Source organism: Erpetoichthys calabaricus, chromosome 6 (assembly GCF_900747795.2).
Source record: "Erpetoichthys calabaricus chromosome 6, fErpCal1.3, whole genome shotgun sequence".
NCBI lineage: Eukaryota > Metazoa > Chordata > Cladistia > Polypteriformes > Polypteridae > Erpetoichthys > Erpetoichthys calabaricus.
In genome coordinates, this window is record NC_041399.2 from 177,643,251 (window position 1) to 177,655,618 (window position 12,368).

A 12,368-nucleotide genomic window follows, 5' to 3' on the forward strand; every position below is an offset into this window, starting at 1 on the left:
GATTTTGTGCTGTTAAGTGAAGTGGCTTCTGTAATGAAAAATAAAAGCATCTCTCTCAACAGCTTGCAGTTGCACCCAGCCAGGCACTAAAACAAATTTGAAACAAAAGCTTACCAAAGATGATAACTTCAAAGCCAAGAATGTTTCAAAGTGTCCATTTCACATCTTGAGATTTTATGCATAGTGTTTCAGTGTTCGATTGTGTGATCATTTAGCTACAGGCTTTTGTTTCATTGTTCCAACCAATTTCTTAATTATAAACTAATTCTGTGATTTATGGAACATGTCCTTTAATTAGATATTCTTCTGCTTGTACTTGCTGTCATTATGTTATGCCAGAAATCCCCTCCAGTGTGAATTTCACTTACCTGAGAAAATCAGCAAAATGAACTGGAGAAAATTAGAACTCCTTAATCCCTTATCTTTTTTTCTTCAGAAATTTTTATTAAAAGGAGCTACTTAATTAAGAACACAGATAAAAGAGAAAATGTCCCAAATTAGCTAATTACCTGCTATCTCACTAGTTTTGATATATAATTATGATTAATAAAAAGAGTAAAAAATGTAAATTCTTATCAAACAAGCAAATTATAATGAAACAAATGAATATCAAAAATTAAAACAATCTTGTGTCCTAAAGTTCAAGTTAACATTAAATACCTTTCTGAATTACAATGAGAAGTAAAAGTCACATTATTAATATTTTTTGAGACAGAAGAGATTATTGATCCATTTAGTTAAGCAAGGAGTTCAGCTAACAACTCAATTAACATTAAGTTAAGAAAATTGGAACAAAATGCTGTACTTACTTTGGCTCTCCAGGACCAGGGTGGTCCACTCCTTTTGTTACATGGTTGGCACCAAGTTAATATGACAACATTACACATTCATTTTCAATTTAATAAAAATGATTAGAAATGAAATGCAGTACTGGCTTCCCGCTTTTACAAATGACATTAATGCAGTTAGGATTGTGTCTTAGTTTATCAATTTTGAAATGTTTATAATACTTACCAGGTGCACATTTAGGAAATGTGGTTCTAAATTGGCCCTAGTGTGTGCTTGGTGTGTGGGTGTGTTTGTATGTGTCCTGCGGTGGGTTGGCACCCTGCCCGGGATTGGTTTCTGCCTTGTGCCCTGTGTTGGTTGGGATTGGCTCCAGCAGACCCCTGTGACCCTTTGTTCGGATTCAGCGGGTTGGAAAATGGATGGATGGATGGATGGGTCAGATATTGTCGGAGGATTTGATTTGGTGTATAATGCTGCATTTTTATGTAATTTATTATACTGTCTGTTGGCTTTAATATTTTTATTTTTCAGTCTATGACAAATTGCTTTCTTCTGGCTCTGGAGACATGACATCATAATCTCTCTATTACATAAAAAAATCTTGGGACGAGATGAGACTTTTTCAGAGAGACCAGCAGGATAGAGATTATGAAAGTACTAAAATTTGAAAGTCTCAAAAATACTGATAGTAAAGATTGCATTAGCGCTAACAAACGAAATTATTACTCAGTGAAATAACAGAACAACGAAAAGAGATCGAATATATGGACATAGGTGATATGACAGAAAGATCTGTTATTTGTTGAAAGTGAAATCCACAAACACTACAGGCAAAATATCCGAATCTACAATAATCTGTTTGCGTTCGCATCATTCAATGCTCAAAACGTAGATTTACACGATTTAGGACCATAAGCTATGAGGATCTGTGGTCCTGCAACAATTAAAGCTGCTACAAGTTTAACCAGAATTCGGTCAGGTTTATATTTATGATCACGGAGAAGCGATGCAACATAGAATCGAAAGAGTTAAACAATTGGACATATTAGAAATTCTACAGCCAATAATGGATACCAATCCATACGTCCAAAAGTATACTTAACACAAAATTTATCTGAAAAACATAGACAAAGAAGTTTTCTTGGATTTCTCTATGAATCGAAAGATCACGCTTGCATATATAATAAACCAACATGTGACAAATTGACAGAGATATTAGTTTTGAAGGATGTAAATATCAAAGACAGAGTTGATATTCGTGTTTCTCCAAAAGCACAGCACGATTTCTCACAAGCGGCAGATCCAGGGGTTGGTGAGCGAAGCGAGCATGGGGCAGAGCCCCCTAGTTTTTCAAATTAGAATCTGATTCTAAAGTTGGACTGTTTTCTCTGCTTTATGTCGTTGGTAAAACCTTGGACAATTTTGTGTACAGCTTAGTCTTTGTATTTTAAGAGAGTTGTGTTTCCATTTCCAATATGTCATCAAAAGGGTTTTCATGTGAGCTTCAAATGCCAGCCTTACCTACTGTATGTTTGTTTGTAAAGCATTCTAAATTAAATTTATACATCTGCTATTTATAGAACCCGCTTTTTTCATTGTAGAGTCTTAACAAAAAGAAGCTGACAATTTTTTTTATGTAAATATGCAACAGTATCTTTACACATTTGCATTTTGTATGTGCAGAGTTAAGTTACGGCTCATTGCATTTAAACTGAACCGTCATTTCATTTTGCATTGTTAAGGGCTGCGTCATATATTAAATGTAATTTTTATTATTTCAGTTAGCTGAATAGATGGCATGGGATATTTGCTCAGTTTCAAGTCAAATGAAAAGTTTTACATTTTTTTCTCCATGTTTACCACTGCTGCTGTAACTCTGAACATATGGTTCAACTTATTAAAACCTTGATGAGAGAATCAAACTAAATATAAAATAAACTTTGCGTAAGTCATGGTGGTCTTAATGGAAGGTATCATTTCAAATATAGATATGCTCACACTTTGCTTAATGACATTAGGGTTTGTTGTGTGATAACTCCTGGCAGCTGATCATATATAGAAATGAGCTTCTTATTACCAAATATCCAAGTCCTCTTGGTAATTGTTACTCCTCCTCACTATGTCTTGGTTTCTGTCAAATTGTCCCAACATAGTATATATCCATTTCATGATTAACACTACTTTTTACTGCTGTCTGGACTTCTTCACCTGTGAATCATTGTTGATGTTTTTCCGTTCATGTCTTTCTTTGTTGCAGATATATTTTGCCATGCATTCACTACCTTTTGTTTACATTTCTGCTATTCACTTTTCAGTGTAATTCCTACCAACAAAGCCAAAACACAGACCAAGAATAATGAATACACCTCAGCTAGTACGGATACACTGGCTTCCTGTTTGATATGGTATTATTTTCAAAACTTTCTGCTACTTATAAAAATGATTGACACTACCACAGATAATCTGTCATAATAGGTTGACTTATAGCAATCTGGCACAAACCTGAGATTCTGTATTGCCAGCCTTCTTACTATTCATCTTTCCAAAGACACATTAAGCAGTATGAAGGGGGATTGGGCCGTAAAATGTACTTCTGGAGAATCCACAGCTTTTAGTAATTCATGTAGTATTTGGGCCACCATCAAAAGATGGGACATTACTCTTGCTAGGAAAAATAATTAATTAATGGAAGGGCAGAGAAGGATTGTGAGTAATGGAACAGGAGTTTCCCAGGCTAATAATTGACAGACCTGTTATGCAACATATGGTTCCTTTCAGCATGTTTACAAAGGACAGGTGACTTGGGGTTTGTCTAGCCTTTTATTTAGAAGGGACAGAAGGGACACTGGTGGGTCCTATGGTAGAAGAAGCTCTAGAAGAATGGCTCCAGTGGCTCCTGGAAGTTATCCCAGAGATACTAGCAGAAGTAATTCCTGAACAGGGCTTAAAAGACCCTTCTGGCCAGAATACCTCAGAGCATCCTTATAACTCTCGCAAAATTTGTCTGTGAAGCTCACTCTCAAAGGTCACACTCAAATTAATGGAACCTACTTAACTGCAGTGTTTCTGTAACTGAACTTTATGATTTGAATCTTCTCTACCACCTGTCCTGATCCTGAGTCTGGTGTATTGTCTTCTTACACTTCTTTTGTCATATACTTTGAGTCTTTGTCTCTTTGAATATTTTTATAATGCAAATAATTGTATATTTTATTTTTTATTTTCAAATGGTGTCTTGTTTATTTTGTGAACCACATGTATTCTGTGAAGAATGATATGAACATTGATTGACCTGTTTGATTAAAGTGCTTGTTGTAAGTAATAAGGTCAGTAGGAAATTAAGAGAAGGGCTTTGAACATTATACGTTTGTTTTTAATACAGTTTATCTTATGCACAAACTATGAGCATTATCCACTGGAAATATGTAATCTGGACATGTGAGCTCCCAACACATTGGGGATCAAGAAGAAACCTTTTTTGACAACCACCTTACACGAGCTATGCAAGAAATTCAGTATAAAACTTAGATCCTAGTCTTAGGCCGATTTTAATGAAGTTGAAGATACTAAAAGCATAACAAGTTTAAAGGCCATTACAGTGGAAAAATATGTTCAGCCTTGAATATTTGGTGATATACAGTACAATACATTTTCATTGTCAGGACTGAAACATCATCTAATTTTTAAGAAGTTAATAATTTAATTTAATTCCTGACCTGGATCCTGAGCGTTTAAAGTTTGATTGTGCACATGGATTATACGTTTTCTTACTACAGGAATGGGAAAAAGGATGAAACTTTGTCAGTAGCAACCAGTGGAAACGAAAAATAAGTACCACATGTCACATACTTCTGCCAGAGTGCTCCAGGAAGTACTATTGGAGGTTTTTCTTACCAGTGGCTGTTGAATGTTGAAACGCACCCTCTGACTCTTTTTTTTCTTCAATTTTCATATTTTAATTTTCTTTAATTATGGACTTATGTATTTATTTGTGCAAAAACATATGCATTTGTTTATTTAATTGTTTTTCTGTTTCATTTTGAGTGTATTTGTTTATTGGCTGCTAATAACACAATGCTATCTATCTATCTATCTATCTATCTATCTATCTATCTATCTATCTATCTATCTATCTATCTATCTATCTATCTATCTATCTATCTATCTATCTGTCTGTCTGTCTGTCTGTCTGTCTGTCTGTCCTAAAAAAGGCAAAACCCTGTTAATGGTAATAACATTGCAGGTGGGTACAAGCACACCATTGGCATGGTCCATTGCATTAAGTCAGAAATTGAACTGGAATAGCTCACGTCCAGTTTGAAGAACACAGTTCAAGTTAGATTCTGGAATATATCAATAAGATGTGTCTGTGGATGAAGTTAGGTCAGGGTAACTGTTCTTTCTTTCTTTCTTTCTTTCTTTCTTTCTTTCTTTCTTTCTTTCTTTCTTTCTTTCTTTCTTTCTTTCTTTCTTTCTTTCTTTCTTTCTTTCTTTCTTTCTTTCTTGCCCTGTGGAGAATAAATAAATAACTGTGCAATTATTCCTGATGTGATAACAGTTATGGTTGTTAAAATCAGTAACATCAAATATATTACAAAAGAGAAAAAAATTCACTTGCCAACCTGTGTCATTACACCACAGTCAGTGATGGGTTTAATTCAACTCCTCACTTGCTTAATATTACTGTGTGATAGTGAATAATCATGCACTGTGTATTTTGTTGTATCAAATAAAAAGATCATCTTTGCTCATTAGCCTCATTGAGGGCCAGTGACTAGCTTAGGAAATTGCCAGTAAAGCTGTTTTAGTTAGGTGTATTTACAGTAAGTGGTATTTCAATTCACACATAACCTCTAGTTGTGGCCAGTAAAATTTGAAGGAATAATGACAACCAGCTGGTGTTTTATATTAAGAGATAAATGAAATGCAGCCCATGAAAAACATTTTTTTGTTTTCTGTCAAAATCAATGCAATATTTAACAATATAGTACTTACTGGACTTGTGAATTTATGTTTTCCAATAATGGTGTATAATTACACCCTTTTATCCATTCATCCATTGTCCAACCTACTTGCTTCAGAGTCTGTCTTATATTTCTTTAAACTTCACTATTTGATTCTGGTCTTTTCATCTGTCATACAAATAAATTACCATAATTATTTTGATTATTTTTGTACTATAAAATATCTAAATATCATATAGTGCATATGAATTGCACCATGCTTATAAAGCTATAGCAACTTACTGGGGAGAAAGGGACTGTTAATTATAGTGAGAATTACAATATACTGTATGTCACCATAATGGCATCCAAGATTCAGACCTGCATTCAAAATCTTTAATTCATTTTCAGTTTTAATCCTTGTATTTAATAATTTATTATTGCTGTGTTCTGCTTATCACGTGGTTACCACCTTTGTAATATTTATTATATTTAAATGATTTCATTTTTTGAGTCACTTTATTTTTTTACTTTGATTTAGTAATGATATAAATGTTAACTTTTGATTGAAAATTAGCCTGGTGAGGGTTAAAATACTTGTTACTCATGAGTCAAAATAATCATGAACTATCACCTTGTCCAAGGTCATTGCTTGCATTTTATCTAATGCTGCCTGGATAGACTTTGACTTCTTATGACCCTGATTTGTAATAAATAATACCAATCAATGAACAGATGAATGTGTAGAAGGATAATTTGTATTTTATTTGTCATTTTACCATTAAAATTATTAACTATTTGAGTAACTTAGAAAGAAATTTTATTAAGTGCAATTTTTAACTTCAGAAATAATTATATTAATTTTTGAATTAATTTGTGCGTTATAATAATCTCCTTTTTTACTGTAATTTCAGGTTGCTTATTTCAGGATGAACTTTGTGCAAACCATGAGATCTGCTTAAATGGTAAGTTTATTTTTGCTGTTTTAGTTGCCATGGGAGTAACCCCATGTTTCCCTTTTAGGTGCGGTTCTTAAATGTGTTTGCAAATGCTGCAGTAATATTGTAAATCAACACAGCTGAACTTAAGCTCTGTGCTGTTTTCTTGCATTTATTGTTGTGTGTTTCTCAATAATTCAAACTGCAATTGTACTTTTTGTTTTTAACATTATTATCTGTATATCAAGCCAAAAAGCAAGCTTTTCATTTTTGAAATGGCTTTCTGTATTGAACACTTAAGTGCTGTGCAAGTACCGAACTGTAGAAAATTTCTTTACATGTTTTTTTCATTCATGTTTATTGTCAGCATTATAGTTTAAAGTCCAGTGACTTAATCTCCAGGATACACCTCTGTAGTCATTTTTGTTGTTTGCAGCAGCTTTCATAGCTTAGGCATCATAAAATAGTTTAGTCAGCAATTAAGAAAAATGTGATGAAACAAAGGCAACATGGTGATATAAGAATTTAATGCCCATAATTCATTATTTCTTAGTCCTTGCTTCAAACTGACTTGGAAATAGTTTGTTTGATCATTCCAAAGATGTACACATTGTGTCAATTGGCAGCCCTGAGTTGGCCTTCTTGTGGGGTGTTGTGAGCAGGGTAGAGAGGATTAGATCCTGTCTGACACGTGTTGTTGTTGTTGTTATTACTATTATTTAGCAATGTCCTTCCCTAAAGCGAATTAAAAAATAAACCAGCACACATATTTGAGTGTTTACTCTTCCACCCCTTCAGCTTTGGCACTGCAGTTAAATTTTGACCACTGTGGTGACCTCAGTCACAAAAATGGACTCAGTCCTAGAAAGTTCTTAGAAACAGTGCCCATTTTGAGGAGGGCATATCCACTGGCTATAGGAGTGCTTATTTTATTTTTTGATTATATTTCAATTCAATGTCAAAGTTTCCACAAACTTTCTAAGTATAGCTAGTGAAACATAATACTTAACCTTCTCTACCTGTAAAAAGGTTTACCAGCTGCCCACAAGTTACTCTCATTGACCTAAGCAGACATCCATCCATCCATCCATTTTCTCCCGCTTATCCGAGGTCGGGTCGCGGGGGCAGCAGCTTGAGCAGAGATGCCCAGACTTCCCTCTCCCCAGCCACTTCTTCTAGCTCTTCCGGGAGAATCCCAAGGCGTTCCCAGGCCAGTCGAGAGACATAGTCCCTCCAACGTGTCCTGGGTCTTCCCCGGGGCCTCCTCCCGGTTAGACGTGCCCGGAACACCTCACCAGGGAGGCGTCCAGGAGGCATCCTGATCAGATGCCCGAGCCACCTCATCTGACTCCTCTCGATGCGGAGGAGCAGCGGCTCTACTCTGAGCCCCTCCCGGATGACTGAGCTTCTCACCCTATCTTTAAGGGAAAGCCCAGACACCCTGCGGAGGAAACTCATTTCAGCCGCTTGTATTCGCGATCTCGTTCTTTCGGTCACTACCCATAGCTCATGACCATAGGTGAGGGTAGGAACATAGATCGACTGGTAAATTGAGAGCTTCGCCTTGCGGCTCAGCTCCTTTTTCACCACGACAGACCGATGCAGCGCCCGCATTACTGCGGATGCTGCACCGATCCGCCTGTCGATCTCACGCTCCATTCTTCCCTCACTCGTGAACAAGACCCCGAGATACTTGAACTCCTCCACTTGGGGCAGGATCTCGCTACCAACCCTGAGAGGGCACTCCACCCTTTTCCAGCTGAGGACCATGGTCTCGGATTTGGAGGTGCTGATTCTCATCCCAGCTGCTTCACACTCGGCTGCGAACTGATCCAGAGAGAGCTGAAGATCACGGCCTGATGAAGCAAACAGGACAACATCATCTGCAAAAAGCAGTGACTCAATCCTGAGCCCACCAAACCGGACCCCCTCAACGCCCTGGCTGCGCCTAGAAATTCTGTCCATAAAAGTTATGAACAAAGTAGGTGACAAAGGGCAGCCCTGGCGGAGTCCAACTCTCACTGGAAACGGGTTCGACTTACTGCCGGCAATGCGGACCAAGCTCTGGCACCGATCGTACAGGGACCGAACAGCCCTTATCAGGGGGGCCGGTACCCCATACTCTCGGAGTACCCCCCAAAGGATTCCCCGAGGGACACGGTCGAATGCCTTTTCCAAGTCCACAAAACACATGTAGACTGGTTGGGCAAACTCCCATGCACCCTCCAGGACCCTGCTAAGGGTATAGAGCTGGTCCACTGTTCCGCGACCAGGACGAAAACCACACTGTTCCTCCTGAATCCGAGGCTCGACTATCCGACGGACTCTCCTCTCCAGGACCCCTGAATAGACTTTTCCAGAGAGGCTGAGGAGTGTGATCCCTAAGCAGACATCTCCTCCAAATTACCTTTCACTTCAATAACCGCTTTAGCTTCTGGGCCGGCTCAGTCAGATCCATTGTTCCTTCTGCTAACATTTCACGGAAGACCACTTTGTCTACGTTGGCTGCTTCTCCCAAAATTAGACTCTTGTAAGGGGAGGTGTTATAACTTAATTGTTAGACTTTTAGCTACACTACATGGACAACTTTTTCCTTAAACTACATGACCTTGAACTCAACCTGTCATGGTTTCCAGTTATTCTGGACTAGTTTTGTTTTTTATCATTTTTTGCTCTGTTGATGTTGTGTTGCATCTGAATTTGTACTTATGGGCAGTGTTGGGGAAAATTACTATTAAAGGTTACTTACTTATGTTACTTGTTAATCACACAAAAAGTACTTAAATATGTTATGTAGTTACTTATTATATATGTAATGTGTTACAAGCAGTGCATTACTTTTGTGTTAGTTTTTCTTCTTTTGTATATTTCAGTGGCCATCATTTGTTATTATATCCTATGCCCAGAGCTAGTTCATGCCAATATTTTTTGTGTGTGCAAGCTAATAAAAATTTGTCTTCATATGCCGAAAGAAGGAAAAATAGTTTTCTTTAGTAAGTCACCCATAGTATGTGCTGGCATTTCATCATTTAAATAAGCAGGTTCTATGCCGATTAAAAAAAAAAAAAAAAAAAAAAAAAGTGCAAAGCCTGTAAAGATGCATACAAATTTCAAATAGTGTGGCAGTGGTGAGCAACTGTACTACCTAAAATAGTGCCAAGCACCTATCACATCCAATTTTAAAGGTAAATTGAGAACACCATAAAACACACTCGGGATAGCTTCTTCTGAATTAGCTCTACAAAAAATGCATTTTCACTGCCCATTCTCCTTTCTTCTCAATGTCAGTTACCATTTTTCTGTAGTGAACATTTGTATTGGCATTTATTTTCTAGCAGCTGGCCACTGCTGCCATACATTGGATGAGATGAATCTTATTTACATTTTGTTGTAATCAAGTCCACACCTACTCTTTCACCTTCTTTCTGTTTGCATTTAGACTGTCATTGATCAAAACGTGACCTTAGTATTTGTCCTTGTGGCTGTTGTTATCTTTAATGAAAATTTCTTTTTTGTTCAATCAGTTAAAGGCAGGCATAATAATTGGGATGGGAATGTTACAAAGTTCATTTAATAGTTTTTATAATATGCAAAACTAGGTTGTGGGGCACAGCAGGAAAGATTGTTATCAGAGAGCACAAATGGCCTGGGATTAGTTTCCAGATGGGGCACCTAACATCAGTGTGAAATTTGCATGTTCTCCCAAATTAAGATGAAATTCACAACAAATATAACAGCAACAAGTGACCTAAACATATTTAAAATTGTGTGGATTTTGTATTTCAGAATGTTTGAGTATGTGGTAGTAGTTTATGGCAAAGGGACATGATATTATTAAATTTACACAGCACTAGTCTTGGCTGTGTAAACACTTGGCAGCATGAAATAGTGCTGGGAGGGAATGAATCTGTTTTAAACTCATGAGATTAAATTGTAAGAATGTAGGTAGAAGTGGGATTAGAAAAAATAGGCTCCTGGGCACTCCCAAACTCAAAGTAACATACATTCTTTAATTTATATAACAAAGATAATGGATTTATTAAAAAATAGAATAATTAAACATAGTCCGACAAGAACATAATAGAAGGAAAGAGACAAACATGTTTAAAAACTAGGCAAACTAAATTGGAAAAGGAACTGGCTGACAAAATAAACCTCAGTTTTACCAAGAGAAACTGAAATCCTAGATGTGAAGTTCCTAAGACAGAAACAACCATCAAGCTAGAAATCATTAAAGAAGATAAACTAGATATTGAATTCAACTATAACACAAATTATAAAGAAAGCAAAAGTCAAAATACCAATAAAACAATTGACAAAAGAAGTGATGTCAGTGATGGAGTGGCTGTCAATCTGTTCTGCATTTGAACACAGCCCCAACCACTGGTTTGGCAGGTAATTACTGTCACCAAAGCTGTCTTCCATGTGTATGTGTTTAACAACAGTGATATTTAACACTAACGTAGAGTGGATTAACCAACTTGTTATGAATTGCTACAGCATACAGAAAACAGTTAAATAAGAAACGGATAAGGTTATGTAAGGATACAGTTAAAAATAAGCAAAAAGTATGAATAATAACAAAACAGAACTAACAACAATAAAGGAATTTCGAAGTAGAAGCTGAGATACAAAAAATCAAGGGTAAAAATACAACAAGTATCAAGTTAAAGATTTACTTTATGGGAGTGGGAGTCCTCGTAAATGGTGAGGCTCATCAGTTAAAACAACCCTCAGATGACTGCAAAGTAATTACCATTGAGCAGCAGCAGTAAATAAGAGGCAGAATGACAGGAAAAAAGCTAGTAGGGAATGTGGCCAAAGACCCAGTCAGACATGACACACGACACAACTGATCGAAGTGTACCAGACACAATTATGTGGCTGGCTTTGTGACAAATACTAAATTTCGACTGTGGCAAGAATGGGCCAAAAACATGTCTAGTGCTAAGTCTGAGGAAAATGGTGTACAACTCTAAGTACTGTTATATTGTTAGTGTAACCCTACACATTTTAAAGAGAGAAAATTTAGCCTAAAATCAAACCGGTCAAATCAGTGCTTAGATTAATACAAAAAGAAAAGAACATTCATGCTATAATATGGCTTGAATCGTAGGACAAAATGTAAATCATCCTTAATATATGAGAGTGTATCTTTTATCACTGAATAAAACATAGTTTAAATTGTATATTTTCATGTTTAATGGGAGTGTTCTCTGAGAGATTTTAATACTGCAATAAATTAATATAGCTCCTAGATAAAGGAAGGATCTATCCCTTCATTTATCTATTCTCTGAATCTGCTTTTTCCATTTCAGGCTCTCAAGACAAAAGATGGAATTGATTTTTACAGGAATGCTAACAACACAGACACGAGAACCAGACAGGATGCCAATACATTGCGAAGCTCAATCGCAAAGACACCAACACTTTCAGTTTAGGTTTGTCCATTTGGCTAATGTACACATTTCTGGGCCATGAAATTAAATTGAGTTAAACTCATGCCGATACAGGTTAAACAGGCAAGCTCCTAACCGCTAAAGACTGTGCCACCATAATTCCCAGCAGGGGATGAAAAAGATAGCAAAATTAAATGTTTTGTCTAAATCAAGCTTAAAATTAAGCTTATCCTAGTAATGTTCGGTGCAAGGCAGGAACAAACTATGAATGAAAGGCAAATCCATTGCAGGGCACACCC

At 36.6% G+C, this 12,368-nt stretch overlaps 1 protein-coding gene across 2 annotated transcripts in view; it reads left to right on the forward strand.

Moving 5' to 3' along the window:
* ptprn2 (protein tyrosine phosphatase receptor type N2) overlaps positions 1 to 12,368 on the forward strand; it is a 1,061,581-nt gene that overhangs the window by 113,656 nt on the left and 935,557 nt on the right. For both annotated transcript variants that reach the window (XM_028804141.2, XM_028804142.2), the window contains exon 2: positions 6,647 to 6,697. In XM_028804141.2, the coding sequence (XP_028659974.2) occupies positions 6,647 to 6,697 (51 nt within the window). The remainder of the gene's footprint in view (positions 1 to 6,646; positions 6,698 to 12,368) is intronic.